Source organism: Neoarius graeffei, chromosome 16 (genome assembly GCF_027579695.1).
Source record: "Neoarius graeffei isolate fNeoGra1 chromosome 16, fNeoGra1.pri, whole genome shotgun sequence".
Taxonomy (NCBI): Eukaryota; Metazoa; Chordata; class Actinopteri; order Siluriformes; family Ariidae; genus Neoarius; species Neoarius graeffei.
Genome location: NC_083584.1, coordinates 12,978,744 through 12,997,587, shown reverse-complemented (window position 1 = coordinate 12,997,587; position 18,844 = coordinate 12,978,744). Strand labels below are relative to the sequence as shown.

At 41.5% G+C, this 18,844-nt stretch overlaps 2 protein-coding genes across 9 annotated transcripts in view; one reads left to right on the top strand and one right to left on the bottom strand.

The window, feature by feature from the left end:
• The first annotated feature begins 208 nt into the window (after positions 1-208).
• arl16 (ADP-ribosylation factor-like 16) lies at positions 209-11,859 on the top strand. 4 transcript variants are annotated; one of them, XM_060942520.1, is made up of 5 exons: positions 237-394; positions 671-728; positions 7,207-7,323; positions 9,262-9,347; positions 9,828-11,859. In XM_060942520.1, the coding sequence occupies exons 1-5, from the start codon at positions 333-335 to the stop codon at positions 9,991-9,993; spliced, it is 489 nt and encodes a 162-aa protein (XP_060798503.1). In that variant the 5' UTR covers positions 237-332; the 3' UTR covers positions 9,994-11,859. The 4 variants fall into 4 exon arrangements, with proteins under 4 accessions (XP_060798502.1, XP_060798503.1, XP_060798501.1 ...); XM_060942518.1 differs by having other exon boundaries at positions 9,232-9,347; XM_060942519.1 differs by lacking the exon at positions 671-728 and having other exon boundaries at positions 209-325; positions 9,232-9,347.
• A 4,218-nt stretch (positions 11,860-16,077) lies between these two features.
• epn3a (epsin 3a) overlaps positions 16,078-18,844 on the bottom strand; it is a 95,252-nt gene continuing 92,485 nt past the window's right edge. For all 5 annotated transcript variants that reach the window (XM_060942514.1, XM_060942515.1, XM_060942513.1 and 2 more), the window contains one exon: positions 16,078-17,076. In XM_060942514.1, coding sequence (XP_060798497.1) covers positions 16,802-17,076 — 275 coding nt within the window. In that variant the 3' untranslated portion in view covers positions 16,078-16,801. The remainder of the gene's footprint in view (positions 17,077-18,844) is intronic.

Sequence of the window (18,844 nt, the reverse complement as noted above, 5' to 3'; positions counted from 1 at the left end):
GCTTTTCTTTACACGTGCCTAAAACTTTTGTACAGTACTGTATATATATATATATATATATATATATATATATATATATATATATATAAGTATTAAAAATATAAAGTAAAATATATTGACCATATGTGGATGTATATAAAAAAGAAAGTGTAAAAAAATAATAAATTAATTAAAAAACAAATACTTTTACTTTGAAAGTGGAAGGGGCGTCGTCATGGTAACCACCTGCCTCTTGATTAGCAAAAATAAACCCGCTAGCTATTTTATTGTTTATCCCAAAACATATTTTGTTTTTAGTTTTAATTATTATCCAAGGCCACTTCGAGTAAGTTATGTGTTTGTTATTGGGTGCAACCGGCGTCGGAAAGACTCTGCTCCTGAAAAGACTGCAAAATATCCTTAGCTTGCTAGCGAGCTAGCTCACTCAGTGGTTAGCTAGCGCTATTTATATACGAACTATTTACTAAATAGAATTGCTAGTCTTGTTTATATCTCTACAAACAGAGTATTTTTTGTTAAAAAATTACGTCTACCGTTTTGGATAGGGAATATTAAATTAAATTTACCCCACGAGTTAGCTAATGCTAATGCTTTTTTAAAGCTATTTATGTGGCATAACTAGCCACACAATGTTGTTCCAGATGTTATTCTGTCCTTATCTAAAAGTACAGCTGTGTCAGAGGGGTGACCCTGATGATTTAGGAGAACCACCCGCTACTCTGCCCACAGTGAGTTCTCGGTTTATGAAAGAACATTCATACATACCTGTCAACTTTGAGGTTTGAAAAAAAGGGATATTTCCCAGATTTTTAACTCAAAATAAGGGAAAATTTCGGAAAGTCATACCCTTCACCAAAAGTGGGTGTGTAGTTGAATGGGGGGCAATTTTCTGTCTAGTATTTGTGATTTCCTGTACTCTGGTGCATGTTGGTGATAGCCAAGACCCAAACTCAATATGCTTATGGTTTATAGAGTGCATTTGTGAATAAACTATACATTTATTTTTATTTGCTTTCAGTGGTACCAGTTATTTCCCAAATTAAGGGCTAAAATACGTATCTTATGTTAAAATAAGAAAGGTCGTTATATATAATTCAATTCCATTGCAATTTATTATGGTTTTACCATAGTCATGGCCTCGGAACACTAGATAGATAGATAGATAGATAGATAGAGAGTAATATAAGATATTAAAGGGCAATTCCATGTAAATGTCAACCTCACCATGCAAAAATAAAGCAACATGTAATACATCAAAACCACTCCCAGAGATCTCACCTTGGCCTGTATTTTACAGATGTGAATAAGTTGAACCAATTTGTAACCAACCTAATATGTCACTGTCAGTCTTTCTTTCTTATAATGTAAACCCCAAGCTAAAATCAACTTTGATCATGTACAATTCTATATTATTGCCACAAGCCACAGAAATGTATGCTAAAATCCGCAAAACAATAGCCATCCTAAATATTATTTAAGAACTTTGATAGTTTTAGCTGATATTTAGAGAGTTTTTCAAAGGGTTATGGTGGTTAAATTGCTGATTTTCTAAACATATGCCATGTCTATTTCAGACGCGTCACATCCGTAACGGAATTTCGTCACATCCATAACGCTGACTTTTCCTTCCGAAACTCTGCATGAAATACAAAATATTTTAAACAAAGATTTTTTAATATTCACCTTGGACCCCTCTATCAAGTGGATATCTCCATTTCGACATTAGGTTTACAATTTCACAGAGTTTGATAAAAATGTACAGTCACCCAAAAAAAGTGATACTTTTTCTGTCACATCCATAACGCATCTTTTATTGGCATTTTCTGGCATGCCCTAGATGTACTATGGGAATTGTTCTTGTTCCATCACTTCTCCAGTATGGTACAGCCTTAAAATATGCAACACCTGTTTAAATACTGGGAGACAATAAAACATGCACTGGGTCATTTGTTGCCATTTTGAGTTCAAGTGTCACGTCCATAACGCTGGAATTGCTCTAAACCAAGAGTGATTTAAAATGGGTAAGTTTCAGATAGAAAATAAAATAGACAATGAGTGGATAAAACAGTTAATACACCAATTAGTTTACACTAGGCTATTTATGAGGTCTTAGCCAGGACATGCAGTGGGGCAAAAAAGTATTTAGTCAGTCACCAATTGTGCAAGTTCTCCCATTTAAAAAGATGAGAGAGGCCTGCAATTTTCATCATAGGTATACCTCAACTATGAGACACAAAATGAGGAAAAAAATCCAGAAAATCACATTGTCTAATTTTTAAATAATTTATTTGCAAATTATGGTGGAAAATAAGTATTTGGTCAATAACAAAAGTTCATCTCAATACTTTGTTATATACCCTTTGTTGGCAATGACAGAGGTCAAACATTTTCTGTAAGTCTTCACAAGGTTTTCACACACTGTTGCTGGTATTTTGGCCCATTCCTCCATGTAGATCTCCTCTAGAGCAGTGATGTTTTGGGGCTGTCGCTGGGCAACACGGACTTTCAACTCCCTCCAAAGATTTTCTATGGGGTTGAGATCTGGAGACTGGCTAGGCCACTCCAGGACCTTGAAATGCTTCTTACAAAGCCACTCCTTCATTGCCTGGGCGTTGTGTTTGGGATCATTGTTATGCTGAAAGACCCAGCCACGTTTCATCTTCAGTGCCCTTGCTGATGGAAGGAGGTTTTCACTCAAAATCTCACGATACATGGCCCCATTCATTCTTTCCTTTACACGGATCAGTCGTCCTGGTCCCTTTGCAGAAAAACAGCCCCAAAGCATGATGTTTCCACCCCCATGCTTCACAGTAGGTATGGTGCTCTTTGGATGCAACTCAGCATTCTTTCTCCTCCAAACATGACAAGTTGAGTTTTTACCAAAAAGTTCTATTTTGGTTTCATCTGACCATATGACATTCTCCCAATCCTCTTCTGGATCATCCAAATGCTCTCTAGCAAACTTCAGACGGGCCTGGACATGTACTGGTTTAAGCAGGGGGACACGTCTGGCACTGCAGGATTTGAGTCCCTGGTGACGTAGTGTGTTACTGATGGTAACCTTTGTTACTTTGGTCCCAGCTCTCTGCAGGTCATTCACTAGGTACCCCCCGTGTGGTTCTGGGATTTTTGCTCACCGTTCTTGTGATCATTTTGACCCCACGGGGTGAGATCTTGCGTGGAGCCCCAGATCGAGAGAGATTATCAGTGGTCTTGTATGTCTTCCATTTTCTAATAGTTGCTCCCACAGTTGATTTCTTCACACCAAGCTGCTTACCTATTGCAGATTCAGTCTTCCCAGCCTGGTGCAGGTCTACAATTTTGTTTCTGGTGTCCTTTGACAGCTCTTTGGTGTTGGCCATATTGGAGTTTGGAGTGTGACTGTTTGAGGTTGTGGACAGGTGTCTTTTATACTGATAACGAGGTCAAACAGGTGCCATTAATACAGGTAACGAGTGGAGGACAGAGGAGCCTCTTAAAGAAGTTGTTACAAGTCTGTGAGAGCCAGAAATCTTGCTTGTTTGTAGGTGACCAAATACTTATTTTACCGAGGAATTTACCAATTAATTCATTAAAAATCCTACAATGTGATTTCCTGGATTCTTTCCCCCCATTCTGTCTCTCATAGTTGAAGTGTACCTATGATGAAAATTACAGGCCTCTCTCATCTTTTTAAGTGGGAGAACTTGCACAATTGGTGGCTGACTAAATACTTTTTTGTCCCACTGTACTTAATGTAAACATGTGTAGCTTACCTTTGATTATTTGGGAGGCTTTCGTTTTCCCCATGGAAAATTTCTTTGCGATGGAAGAGTCTGGGAACATTCCAGCCACGCACTTGTTGAAATCATCAAAGAAAGAGAGGCTAATGTTTTTCTTAGCTATTAGCATCGCCATCTTCACCTCAGACCTAATCAGTATTTTCCAGCCCAAAATATGTTCAAAACCCACCAAAATGCACTTGAAACCACCCAACTTGGGCAGGAAACCGCTCAATCTGGCAACACTGGACCTAATCACTTGTTCAGCCTCGCCTCCGGACGTAGTTCTGTAAGTACTGATGCCTGAGAGGGCGGGGACGTGAATTGATGGCCCGACTTCCTGCTGTAAACTCCTGTCAGAGGCGCGTCATGAATTCTGGACCTACCGACTTTTTTATATTGTGAAAATACGGGATTTTTATATAATGTCAAAATACGGGATATTTTCGGGAAAATAAAAAAACGGGAAGACAGCGGGAAATAAGTCAAAATAAGGGATTTCCCGGGAAAAATGGGAGGGTTGACAGGTATGCATTCATACACTACCGTTCAAAAGTTTGGGGTCACTTTGAAATGTCCTTATTTTTGAAAGAAAAGCACTGTTCTTTTCAACGAAGATCACTTTAAACTAATCAGAAATCCACTCTATACATTGCTAATGTGGTAAATGACTATTCTAGCTGCAAATGTCTGGTTTTTGGTGCAATATCTCCATAGGTGTATAGAGGCCCATTTCCAGCAACTCTCACTCCAGTGTTCTAATGGTACAATGTGTTTGCTCATTGCCTCAGAAGGCTAATGGATGATTAGAAAACCCTTGTACAATCATGTTAGCACAGCTGAAAACAGTTGAGCTCTTTAGAGAAGCTATAAAACTGACCTTCCTTTGAGCAGATTGAGTTTCTGGAGCATCACATTTGTGGGGTCGATTAAATGCTCAAAATGGCCAGAAAAATGTCTTGCCTATATTTTCTATTCATTTTACAACTTATGGTGGTAAATAAAAGTGTGACTTTTCATGGAAAACACAAAATTGTCTGGGTGACCCCAAACTTTTGAACAGTAGTGTACATCCAACAAATGTCCATTTTATTAAAGTCCACACAGTGAGGAGATCTGCTGATCTGTCAGTCCCTCAGTCAGTGAAAAATCAGGGAACTGCACCACATGGTCAAAAGTCTGTGGCCACCTGAACATCATGTCCATCTGTGGTTGAACCCCAAACAAAGCTGGAAGCACAATTGTAGAGATTTTTGTATGCTGGAGATTTTCCTTTCACTTTCAAACCTGTTCCAGCATGACACCGCTGCTGTGCACAAAGCGAGCTCCATGGCATGTTAAGCCAGTATCGCACTGGGCTGCGACAGCTTGCGAACGTCATTCGCGAGAGTTTCAAAAGGGTCTTGAAACATTTGCAGGGCTTCTCAATTTCCTCACACGAGTCGCGAAGTGTCGCTCCTTCGCCGCTGAAATTTTGACCATGTTCAAAAAAAATTGTGCGACAAAATTTCTCTCAAAATTAGCCACAAACGTGTCGCAAACCCTTCTCAAGTCAGTTTCCGTGAGGCTTCCTCTACTTCCCTGCCTGCCGAGGGAAAGCCGGGCTGCGACAGCCTGCGACCAGTTGGAGACATAACAATTGCGGTAAAATATGCGAATATCAATTCAGTGTGATTCCAAGTGAAAATTGTCGCTAATTCGCATATTTTATCGCAATTGTTGTGTCACAGGCTGTCGCAGCCCAGTGAGATACTGGCTTTAAGGTTGGAATGGAAGAACTCATGTCCTACACGCCATCGCAGTCACCTTATCCAATATCACGGCCTGATCTTCGTAATAATGCTTTGTTATTGAATGATCACAATTCCCCAAAATCTAGTGGAAAGCCTTCCATCCCAGAAGCATGAAGGTTATTATAATATCAAAGGGGGACTAAATCTGGAATGAGATGTGCTTCAGAAAGCAAGCACATAGGTATGATGGTCGTATCGTACAAGTTATTTCTGATCAAGTCAATTTGTACAGCGCTTTTAACAATAAACATTGTCGCAAAGCAGCTTTACAGAATTTGAACGACTTAAAACATGAGCTAATTTTATCCCTAATCTATCCCCAATGAGCAAGCCTGCGGCGACGGTGGCAAGGAAAACTCCCTCAGACGACATGAGGAAAAAACCTCGAGAGGAACCAGACTCAAAAGGGAACCCATCCTCATTTGGGCAACAACAGACAGCATGACTATAACATTACCAGTTTAACATGAAGACAATTTTGTTGATGTTATAAACTCTTCATCGAGTCCAAAACTGTTCATGACAACTGCAGTCCTCAAGTTAGCAAGTCAACTGTAGTCCTCAGCCATGAAAGCGTTACTGTAAGAGTCCAGAGCGTCCTCCAGGTGTGACTTTCAACTGTCCATATGGGGCCGTCCTCTACAGGAGCGACGCGATGAGACTCGTGATCCCCTGATCAGTAATGCAGTGTTGTGTATGTGACAGAGGTCATGTGTGATCTGGACGAAGGTGCTCAGAGTGGCAGCAGAGATGGCAATGTAGCGTATAACACGGCCTTTTCATGCAGTCATTCAAAGGTACAAGAACCACTGGAGGAGCATAGATGGAAATGTACTTGAAAATTGAGGTAACTGTCTGGTCATGACACTAGCAATGCTGCTGCAATACTATGGCACTGCTGAGGTTTTTAAACATCCTAATGTTGCTGCAATCAAGTGTCTCAGGCCAACACCAGTTTTTTGGTCAGATACGGACACTCTCGAAGGGTAGACAACATTCAGCGATCTTCAATAAGTGTTTTACTTTGGTTGTTGCTACATAGGGATTGTGTTTTAGGAATTTGTGCAACTAAGCAATGAACACTAATCATTTTGCCAAGAGGTTGTGATTGGTGGCACGGTGGTGTAGTGGTTAGCGCTGTCACCTCACAGCAAGAAGGTCCGGGTTCGAGGGCCTTTCTGTGCGGAGTTTGCATGTTCTCCCCGTGGGTTTCCTCCGGGTGCTCCGGTTTCCCCCACAGTCCAAAGACATGCAGGTTAGGTTAACTGGTGACTCTAAATTGACCGTAGGTGTGAATGTGAGTGTGAATGGTTGTCTGTGTCTATGTGTCAGCCCTGTGATGACCTGGCGACTTGTCCAGGGTGTACCCCGTCTTTCACCCGTAGTCCGCTGGGATAGGCTCCAGCTCGCCTGCGACCCTGTAGGACAGGATAAAGCGGCTACAGATAATGAGATGAGATTGTGATTTTATAGACCCAAGCAAAAACATTCACAAGTGGATCTTTAGTACCTGCTGCATCACCTTGCTGGGCAAAGCTAGATAAAAATGAACAAACTACTGTCTAACTGTACTATAGATTTATATAATGGCTCTTTATATAAAAAGTGCATTGTATAACTGAGTTGGTTGCTTTTTTTTTTTTTTTGCACAGGTGGGCACCAACCTGATCGATCTGACCCTGAGGAAGAAGAGAGTGACTGTGAGAGAGTTAGGAGGCTGCATGGGCCCCATATGGCCCAGCTACTTCAGCGGCTGCACGTCCGTTATCGTGAGTTGTGGAAAATAATACAAGTGATGAGACAGAATGGAAATATTTGACGTTACAGCAGGTTCAGCAACATCAGTACTTAATTTATTAATACTCCACACTGTAAAAATGACTCACACGCTGCACCATGAGATCAATTACTTTTTCCTCATTGAAACATGTATATACACTACCGTTCAAAAGTTTGGGGTCACTTTGAAATGTCCTTATTTTTGAAAGAAAAGCACTGTTCTTTTCAATGAAGATCACTTTAAACTAATCAGAAATCCACTCTATACATTGCTAATGTGGTAAATGACTATTCTAGCTGCAAATGTCTGGTTTTTGGTGCAATATCTCCATAGGTGTATAGAGGCCCATTTCCAGCAACTCTCACTCCAGTGTTCTAATGGTACAATGTGTTTGCTCATTGCCTCAGAAGGCTAATGGATGATTAGAAAACCCTTGTACAATCATGTTAGCACAGCTGAAAACAGTTGAGCTCTTTAGAGAAGCTATAGACCCCTTCGCAGTAAACGTCATTCATACGTAAGAGGAAGTTGCGCACGCAGCCTGGACCCAAAAAAGACTCAGAAATGCCTAGTTGTTGTGTTGTCGGGTGTCAGAATCGTAGCAGCGATGGGGTTAAAATGTTCAGAATTCCAGCAGGATCTCACCCATTCCAAAAAAATCGCCGACGTCTATGGCTACAAGCCATCAAATGTGTAGACTGGGATGAAAGCACTATCAAAAATGCGCGGGTTTGCAGCGCCCACTTCATCACAGGCAAGATCAGGCTATTTATTAAATCTTTTTTTATTCTTTCTAGTCTTCGTTTATTGATGGAGCAAAATACTTTGATAGCGTTTGTCTGATTAGCTGGGTCATAGTTACACAATGTAATAAATATTGTTAGCATGTTAACTTAGCTTTGCATGCAGTTTTGTTTGTAGGAGAGGTCTCGCTTGACTCAAGCAGTCCAGATTTTGTGCCATCATTATTTGTGTACGCCGAAAATCACAATTTTAAAGCAAGGATGGAAAGGTAAAATTGTGTGCCCTCACTCTAAATGCCAACTTACGTTGACTGCTCTAACCTAGCTCCCGCCCCGTTCAGTTTCATTTCTGCTCTCTGCCTCTCGCTTTTTACGCAGCTCTGATTTCTCTTAGCTGCACTCTTTACACTATCATTCCTTTCATGCCATCACCTCCTGCAAATTGTTGTTTAGTGTTGGTATTTGCTGTTGTAGCTAAAGCCACATTGCCATCACATCACTGGCATAATTTGATTAAAACAAAATGAATATGAATGTCCCATTGTTAATCAAGTTGTACATGCCCGCACATAACATAATCGTATGCGTCTAAAGACTTGTAGGCACGAAGTTTTTCGTGGGTGTACACTGAAGTCTTGTCAATAAGGTACGAGTATATATCTGGCCATTGTATACCAGGGAACTTAACATCGTCCGTCCACTCTTTAATTAAATGCGGATCCGGTAGGCGATGTCCACTTGTTAGAGTTAACTTATTTATGTAGCATTCTCGATCTTGTAACGACAATTGTTTTGCATAATCTGACAGCTCATAATGCCGGTCTATGGGCAGCGCCATTGTTTCTGGGTCCAGGCTGCGCGCGCATCCTGGCAACGGTCGGTTTGTTGACAAACATGCGAAGGGGTCTATAAAACTGACCTTCCTTTGAGCAGATTGAGTTTCTGGAGCATCACATTTGTGGGGTCGATTAAATGCTCAAAATGGCCAGAAAAACGTCTTGACTATATTTTCTATTCATTTTACAATTTATGGTGGGAAATAAAAGTGTGACTTTTCATGGAAAACACAAAATTGTCCGGGTGACCCCAAACTTTTGAACGGTAGTGTACCTGCCAACATGCTTATGTAAAAATAACCGTGCTTTCGTCTTCAGTTCATGATCGACTCTGCCAACATCACACAGATTTCCTCCTCCTGCATCCAGCTGCTGTGCGTTCTCTCAGCCGAGCCGCTACGGTCCACCTCTGTGCTTGTGCTGTTCAACAAGAGGTCAGACTCTAATGTTTTTAACGAGCCTTGTGCTTTTCAAGTAAAATTAAAAACGAAACATGTTCTCGTTGACAATCTAACTCCTAGAATGCGTCACAGGATTCATTTCTATAAGTGAAAACCTTTCCTTTTCTTGCTTCTTAGCTCAGAGAAAATAAAATATGCACAGAAGGAAATGAGAACAAAAATATTTACCAAATTAGATGTTTTTGTCCACTCAAGCCTCACTTTAAAGCAGCTTTAATGAACTTATTGATTAAAAAAAAAAAAACACACAACACATTATTGCATGTATACATCACACGCTTAAGTCTTGACGTTTGAGCGATTTTGAATGATTTCCACGTCACGGCCTGAAAGAAGTTAGATCGAGGAATCACAGTGCTGTCAGTTAAGACTTTTAGGAAGCACTCTCGGAGTATTTCAGTGCTACAGCTTGCTCTTGGCAAATGTTTTCGTTATTTCTTCTTCTCATTCTAGTGACCTATCATGCACTATGTCGCTAGAGGAAATGAAATCGCTCTTCAGGATGGATGACATCATTGCCTCCGCTCCTCAATCGATCACGGTTTTGGAGCTCAGCGCTCGCTCTGGAAAGGGCCTTCAGGAAGTGCTCAACTGGCTCAACTCGAAACAACCTGACTGACATACAGCGGACACACAGAATCGAACTGTATGTGAGGATTCAGACATGTGGGTTAATATCGCACCACGGTTAAAAGAGCTTAAATGTTTCGTAAATCGAGGTAAAATGCAGTGGAGACGATAATCCGCTCAATATCATCTGCATTATTTCACACTTTTTTGTGATGACATGACAAGAATAAGGTGAATTTCAGTTTCCCTATCAAGCCTAATGATACTTGGATATGACCTCGCAGCAAACAGTCAGCTGATGAAATAGTTTGAGCCAGTTTTCCAGGAATTTTTCACACTTGCCCTTTTGCACCAAAAAGCAGCAGGGTGTCCGCGGATCCTGAAAAAGTCTGATATACAGTATATGGCGTTTAAGGCCTTAAATAGCCTTATATTTTGCTAATATTTCAAAGTGTGGCGTTAATTTTCATATGGGTGGCATTAAATTTCATTGGGGCACAAAAATGTGTTTGTACATTTTTTTTTTCCGTGCTAACGTTGTTCAAACAGCGCACGTCAATGTGTAACAAGAAGATGGCAAAAAGGCCGCTCTGTACCTAAAAGTACAGGCGTCACACAACACTTAGGTGGGGTTTACATTAGACCGTATCAGCGGATCATCAGATTAACGTTTTTAAAACGATTAGTGTGCACACAGCAATACCAATACACGGATACGCTCGGCTCCGCAGGCATCCTGCGCTCCAAATCACTCCGCCCTGAACAGTGAGTGCCCTCTGGAGAGTACGCACTCCGGCCCTGCGCAGCTCACAGAGCGCGCGCGAGTGAAGCACACGAGCAGTGATTCGGGACTGAGCCGCTGTGTGTGTGATCCCAGCGCATATCACTTACCACTTGCAAGTGGAAGGATGGCAAGCCTAAAGACAATCATAACTACACAATGGGCAGTATTTGCATCAGTATTTGCAGTATTTTCATACTTTTATACTCTTTAATGAAAGGTGATACAAGGCGGAAGTCCGCGCCGTTTTTCAGCAGTCGCGTCACATGACCAACGCCAGCGAATCAGGAAGGTGGATGTCACAGTGACGTTGTCCAATGACGACGCCAGCTAGAGCTCAGCACAGCGTATCCGCGTATTCTTAATGTTTACACAGCACCGGATCAGACACGATCTGGATTGAATACGTGGACCCTGGCGGATTCCCGTTTCCCGGCGTTTCCAGGCGTTTTAATGTAAACGGACAGTGCATCCGCGAAGAAAACGAGACAGATACGGTCTAATGTAAACTTGGCCTTAGGGGGCAGTGTTTTCCTTATAGTGTTGTGGGAAAAGACGAAGAAGTGGTTTCTTTAGCGTGGCAGACATGTAGGATGGGGAAGCGTAAGTTTAGGGACAAGTGGCTTGAGGACCAGAAATATAGCGGTTGGTTGTCAAAAGCAACGTCCGAAAATGAAGCTCGGTGTAAACTCTGCAAGAAAGACATAAAGTTGGGAACAATGGGCCTTGACGCTCACATGAAAGGGGAAAAGGATAAACGCTTTGGCGCCAGTCAGGTAACAACAGTTCCCACGCAGATGTTTGCAGCACCGGTTGCAAACGTTAGCGCAAAGCCCACTTTCCCTTCGGTGCCTACTTCTCCCAGCACAAGTGCCTTCGGTGCTTTCGCCTCAACCGCTACACTTAAGGCTGAAATACTGTGGGTTCTGCAAACGATTGACCGACACCACTCCTACAATTCGAACGAAGACGTGGGCACCGTCTTCAGGGCAATGTTCCCTGATTCTGAATATGCAAAATCGTTTACTTGTGGGAAAGACAAGATTCTGTTCGTAAACTGGAGATGCACTGATTAAAATATAAATATGCTTTGACCATAATAGCCTAGACAGGGGTGTTCAAATTGATCCATAAAGGGCCGTGTGGCTGCAGGTTTTCATTCCAGCCATGCAGCAGCACACCTGACTTGGCTCATTCAATCAACTGAACTGTCTTCACACAGTCAAATACTTGCAGCCACACCCACCCTTGATTAAAGGGTGGGTGTGTCAGTTGATTGAATAAGCCAAATCAGGGTGCTGCTGCATGGCTGGAATGAAAACCTGCAGCCACACGGCCCTTTATGGATCAATTTGAACACCCCTGGCCTAGAGTCTGATTTTTTAAAATATTTTTCCCCGCGGTAGTGGTCTTATTTTTTATTCTCACAGGTCTTAAAAAGTATTATTTTTGGTTAGCAGAAATGTGGGGGCAGCACGGTGGTGTAGTGGTTAGCGCTGTCGCCTCACAGCAAGAAGGTCCGGGTTCGAGCCCCGTGGCCGGCGAGGGCCTTTCTGTGTGGAGTTTGCATGTTCTCCCCGTGTCCGCGTGGGTTTCCTCCGGGTGCTCCGGTTTCCCTCACAGTCCAAAGACATGCAGGTTAGGTTAACTGGTGACTCTAAATTGAGCGTAGGTGTGAATGTGAGTGTGAATGGTTGTCTGTGTCTATGTGTCAGCCCTGTGATGACCTGGCGACTTGTCCAGGGTGTACCCCGCCTTTCGCCTGTAGTCAGCTGGGATAGGCTCCAGCTTGCCTGCGACCCTGTAGAACAGGATAAAGCAGCTACAGATAATGAGATGAGATCAGAAATGTGCAGATACCCTGAAGCAGTTTGATCAAATGAAGCTTTTGAAACCAAATTGCGATCCAAGGAGCTCTGGTCCACTTCAAGTGGCTACTTTCGACTGTTGGTCAACGATCAGCCACAGTGTCAGAATGTACACGAACACTTTTTTTTTTTCAGGATGAACAGATAGAAAAAAAAAGTTTTGGTCCACAGTTGAGATTAGACGAGAGGTGTGCACTGCGACTAGGATCTCACAGGATGCAACAACAACAAAATCATCGCATTAGCAGGATGTTTTTACTTTAAAATGTAGTGACAGAGCAGTCAGATACGAAGCTTGCAGGAAAAAGAAAGCCTGCTACTGCGTGACTGATGCATTCACAGCATCCTTAGTAACTGCCTGGTCAGGACTGGAGTGGTTTAAATGAGGCTACTAGTTTGTGTATATTTCAGGAATTAAAATAAAATGCAGTTAATAATTACTTATCAACCGAGCGCTTGGTCTTTACGGGAAAATATCAGACCGAGGTCTTGACAGTACAGCTCAGTCCGTACTGTCAAGATCTCGGGCTGATATTTTCCCATAAAGACCAAGCAAGCGAGGTTAATACGGCTTTTTTATTTCTAAGATTAAAATCGACGGTCGTTATAACGAGGTATGACGCTGCTTTCAGTCACGTCATATTTGTAACGTTCTTGAGTCATGCATGCAGAATAAACGGCAAGCGGTTTCAAAACCGAATTTATTTCTCCACTCGAGTAATACATGACAAATGTTCTGAGAAAGATAAAAAAAAAAGTGTTATATTGATTTATTTTTCAACAAATTAGATTTCTAATTTTTTTTTTTTTTTTTTGTCATTTTGGGTCTTTTTTTTTTTTTTGCACAACATTGAAAGCCAGCGCCTTGGAAAGAAAGTCCATAATCCATGGATGCAAACGGCGCGCCTTTTGGTGGATGCCGCCTTTTTCATGGCTGTCTGGGGGACTTGTGTGAATCGTGCAGATCCGATGATTTTTTTTTTGGGGGGGGTTGGAGTGTCTGATTATAATTTCATCAAAGTAAATTCTGTATTAAAATTACTAAATAAGCAAATGCCGTTACAGTCCATGAAACATAGGAAGTAGAAGTATGAGAAGAAAACAGTAAATCAGAAAGCTGCGCACGTAAAGCCAATTGGCCGCGCACCATTACCTGCTGCTGGCTGCACTTCACTGCACGCGCAAGGATTTCCATCAGTCCGACGTAAGTTACGTAATTGGCTTTATGTGCGCAGCTTTCTGATTTACTGTTTTCTTCTTGTACTTATACTTCCTATGTTTCATGGACTGTAACGGCATTTGCTTATTTAGTCATTTTAATACAGAATTTACTTTGATGAAATTATAATCAGACACTCCAACGCCCCCCCCCAAAAAAAAAAAAAAAAACCTCATCGGATCTGCACGATTCACACAAGTCCCCCAGACAGCCATGAAAAAGGCGGCATCCGCCAAAAGGCGTACCGTTTGCATCCATGATCGCCCACGGGCATTACAGGAAAATTCTGCCCACCACGGAACCAATCAGAGCGCACGATTTTACCAGAAGTAGCTTGTGCTATATAATAATTAGAAAATCCTACAGGCAGGTAGAAATAATAACAGTAATTGTGTACGTGGGAGTAGAACCAGGGCTTTGAACCAGAACTTTTTTCCTATTGGTTCGTTCTGAACAGAAACAGAATTTTAACGTTTCCGGTTTTGAGTTCCACCATTAAATAGACGTTCCCGAACCGGTTAGAACAAAAAAATTTCGTTCCCGGAACGGTTAATTACGTTCCCTGTCAGCTGTTTAACAAATGGCTATAAAATTATGTCTCTGTCTCATCCAGCTTAAGCCAAATGTAGGCTAATTCTATTACAACCTTCATTAAATAAGACAAGAAATAATTCAAAACAATTATTATTTCCAATGTTGGCGATTTGGATTCTCAGTATGTCTTCCCATCTACACAAACAGAAAAAGTGCCAAAAATGAAAGAGAATTCGTTTAGTGGGTTACCAAAGGCTAGTCAGGCCCTATGCACTGATAGGCTAACAGAGGTTAACATCATTTAATGTTCGCGAGCCTCTCATTAACGTGGACAAATATATTGATATCGTGTTTGAAATTGACGTTTTTGAATAACGATAGACTGCAATATTTACCTCTTATTTAAGATGTGGAGACGTGATAGCAGTCCACCCTCCCGCTCTCTCCATTCAGTCAGCGAACGTCACACAGGAAGTGAACCCCAGCGGGTCATAGAAACTTGCGCAGGAGAAGAATGACTTTTTTATTTGTAGGCTACGGAAACTTTGAGGAACGAAATAAAAACCGGTATTAACCGGTTACCATTATTTTTAATAAGCGTTTCTGTTCCGGAACATAAAAAATAATAAAGTTTCTGGTTTCGTTTCTGTTCCATGTGAAATAGAAAAGTTCCCGGTTTTCGTTCCTTGAACCGGTTCAAAGCCCTGATTAGAACAAACCTCTGTGCATCTCTAGTCAAGACTGAACTGTCAGATCCAGAACACACACACTGCTGACACTTCTACACATTTAATTTAAAAAAAAAAAAAAATCTGATTTAGGTCATGACCATTTTGGGTTTAAATCCGAATACAAATGCAGATATTGCGTTACATGAACAGAATTAATCCTTGGTAGAGATATGAGCATTCAGGGCAAGTGTGAAAACTCCTGAATTAGTTCTGGGTTATAAAAAGCTGCCCTTTTTATTGTCTAAATATTTAAAAATGTATATTCTAGCTACTGATGCATGAAGTGAGTGAGTGAGAGTGATGAAACTCATGAAGCACAACCACAAAGAAAAAAATCATCATACCTTAACTGAGAGCAAGTTGCATTTTCATTCCTATATTTGATGAGAAATGTTTTGTATTTCATTTCATAACAGTCTCTTATTCACACACACACACACACACTGTTAGTATGTTTTCACTCCAGAGTAAATTTCACAAAGTGTGTTCATTTAGCAGCCAATTTCAACAATGGTTCAAAAAAGAAAAAAAAGGGAGAAAACAAAAACAGGTTTTGGTTTGGCGTTATATATCTGGCACGCCGATTAGACATATCTCGCCTGAGTGAGCTTCATTATTGGGATGGGGCTGTTGGCTAGCTTCCATGCTATTCCGCTCATCGATACATCATATCATATCATATCATCCAGAATGAATAATACAGAAGGAAAGTGGAACAGGAAGTCATCAGGGTGTCTGGGACACTAAAGGAAAGATGACTAAAGCGGGTCTAGGGAGATCTATGAAAGCCGCAAGAGGCCCTTCATATAATCTTTTTTTTTTATTCACCTTGTTATCCCGAGATAACGACATAATTCAGGATGTCGAGAAAACAACACAACTAATCCGAGATCTCGAGAAAACAGCTGAGATTTCTAGCAGAGCTGCGCCCCCTGTGGGTCAGACAACGAAGACTTCGAAATTGGCAGACATGTAACAGAGCAGAAATGGCTTTTTACGATGCCTTGAGAGAGAGAGAGAGAGAGGGGGGTCCCAGAGGAGAACATCATCCCTTATTAAAAGACTTAATGCAATCTCTCCCTGTGTCAACCCCTGATCAAAATATCGCCTTATTAGGTGATCGATTATTCCAGACATTCTGACCAAAGTTGCGTCTATACAGAATGAGAAATAGCCCCGAAGTCAGCAAGTCTCTTGGCGCATCTGAATGAACCATTTCTCAGCTGTTTACTCGAGATCATGAAATAATTGTTTTGTTTCCTCGAGATCTCGAAATAACGGTTTTGTTTTCTCGAGATCCTGAATTAATTATGTCGTTATCTCGGGATAACAAGGTGAATAAAAAAAAAGGATTATATGAAGGGCCTCTCTCGGCTTCCGTAGAGATCAGTGAAGCTGTAACGTGTTGTAAAAGTTCCTGGTTGAAATCTGGTCTGAAATTAGATCATGATCCCTTATTTAAAAAAAAAAAAAAAATAGCTGATTGCTTATATGACTATAAAAGACACATTGGTTCTGTAGTGCTGATGGATATAAGAGGATAAGTAGCAATAGCAAAGAGTTGTGAAAATAGTTAGCCAGTATAAAACAGTAGTGTCTTTAAATCGGACTACGTTCCAGTTTAGATCCAAGTCTGCGGTTAATTCGTCACTCCGTTATAAGCATTGTTACTCAGGCCAGTAAGCTTACATTCAGGCCACATGGAGCTCTGCTCACGCCAACCCTCAGAGGAACGGGTTCTGACTCTGATCCGGCTGGCCATGTGCGGATGCGGACGAGAGGGGGAGCAGCGGCTGAGGCAGGTTCCCGGGCACGTTAACGTGTCCCTCTGAAGGCTGGGTGAAGGAGCTGGATAAGGACAAAGGCTGATTACTCGCAGGCAGAGAGGTGCTGTATTGTAGCGAGTTGGGAACGGGGGACGTGGAGCTCGGACGCATCTGGTTGAGCGTGAGCCGCGGCTGATCGGCTTGGAATGGATTTGTGGCAGGAGCGCTCACACCTAAAGGGAGCAAAGAATGAGAAGCGTCATCAGGGTTTCCATGCAACTGTGAAGTAAAATGTGATTTCAGCACCGCTTCTTGCTCAAATCAAGTGTTATTTCAGAGTTGCAGTCCATAATTTCATGATCAGGACCAAAAAAGAGTTGCGATTTCCATTTAACAGTTATTCCATGAAATCTCGTCGTACACGAGTGGATATAATCCATGTACGACGAGATTGAGTGGAGTAATTGCTTTATTCTACCCACATTCACTGGATTTTGGGAAACGGCGCATTTTTATTTTTTGCAGATTCAATAAATAAAAACTTTATACAAAACGTCTGAGAAAATCATTTCTGCTTAGAATCTAAACAAACCAGCAAAATGACGGTAGCAATTTGTGAAAATGCTATAATAATTTAAAAAAAATTATATATGTTCTTGCCATCAAATACTTTTATTCGTGTTTTTGGGGGGTTCTGTTTTAGAGTAGAGTTTTTATTTCATCCTCAGCTGGTTCAGTAACACGCTCCACCGTTTTGTTTTTCTAGACTCGTGGTATACGAGCTGATAGCCTAGTTCAGGGGTGGGCAATTATTTTTTCCATGGGGCCACATGAGAAACAGAAAATTTTGTGAAGGGCCGGACCAAAAGGCTGAACTAATTCTGCATAATATTAATTCTATTTCTTTATATAAAGCAGTAAATAACATTGTCTTTACAAGCTGCTAAGACTGGTAAGAGTGTGGAAAAAACGAGGTTGCCTTACAAAAAATGTCATTTATTCAATCAAATTTCCCAAAACAATGGTTAACAAAATGTGAATGTTTGTACCATTTTTTTTTCAGTCACATTCACCCCAAAACACAATAAAGACATCACAATATTGTCTTTCTACTCCAAATATCAAGCAAGATACATCATATTATAATAATGATGCCCACATTTGTAGTTTAATCACCTCATTTGGTGTTTTTCACCGGAGATCGGCTCCGGCGCTTGCTGGTGACGTCACACTATGTGATGGCTGGACCGTTTGAAGGATGGCGTACAAGTTTGTGGTTGGTCTGGACAAATTACGGAAGTAGTTATTGCGGGATTAGGTTTCGTGGGATTTCATGTCATGTTCATGTCGCGCGCATTGCGTTTTTGTTGAACACAACTTCAAAATAAAACCAATACACATTCAGTCCATGCATGAGGTAAAATTAGAAAATACGTTTATTTTGTAATTTCTAATTAACCTTACGTGGGCCGGTCAGAATGAACCAAAGGGCCGGATGTGGCCCGCGGGCCGTACAATGCCCAGGTCTGGCCTAGTTAGTAGTAGAGTAGCCAATCAGAATGTGCGATTGCTCGTATCCAGTGAATGCGTCAGACCTGCACGCTTCGGCACGCGCACCAGAAGGACTCTAGGGTGCACGCAGAGCAGACTCTCGCACATTCGCTGTTAACGAGGCACACCTGCACGGGATTAAAGGAACAGTCCACCGTACTTCCATAATGAAATATGCTCTCATCTGAATTGAGACGAGCTGCTCCGTACCTCTCCGAGCTTTGCGCGACCTCCCAGTCAGTCAGACGCGCTGTCACTCCTGTTAGCAATGTAGCTAGGCTCAGTATGGCCAATGGTATTTTTTGGGGCTGTAGTTAGATGCGACCAAACTCTTCCGCGTTTTTCCTGTTTACATAGGTTTATATGAGCAGTGATATGAAACAAGTTCAGTTACACAAATTGAAACGTAGAGATTTTCTATGCTATGGAAAGTGCGCACTATAATGACAG

Coding starts and splice junctions, on each gene's coding strand:
- arl16 (XM_060942518.1), top strand. CDS start 333: ATGTGTTTGTTATTGGGTGCAACCGGCGTCGGAAAGACTCTGCTCCTG. Junction 729..7,206: donor CACCCGCTACTCTGCCCACA/GTGAGTTCTCGG, acceptor TTTTTTGCACAG/GTGGGCACCAACCTGATCGA. Junction 9,348..9,827: donor CTTGTGCTGTTCAACAAGAG/GTCAGACTCTAA, acceptor TTCTCATTCTAG/TGACCTATCATGCACTATGT.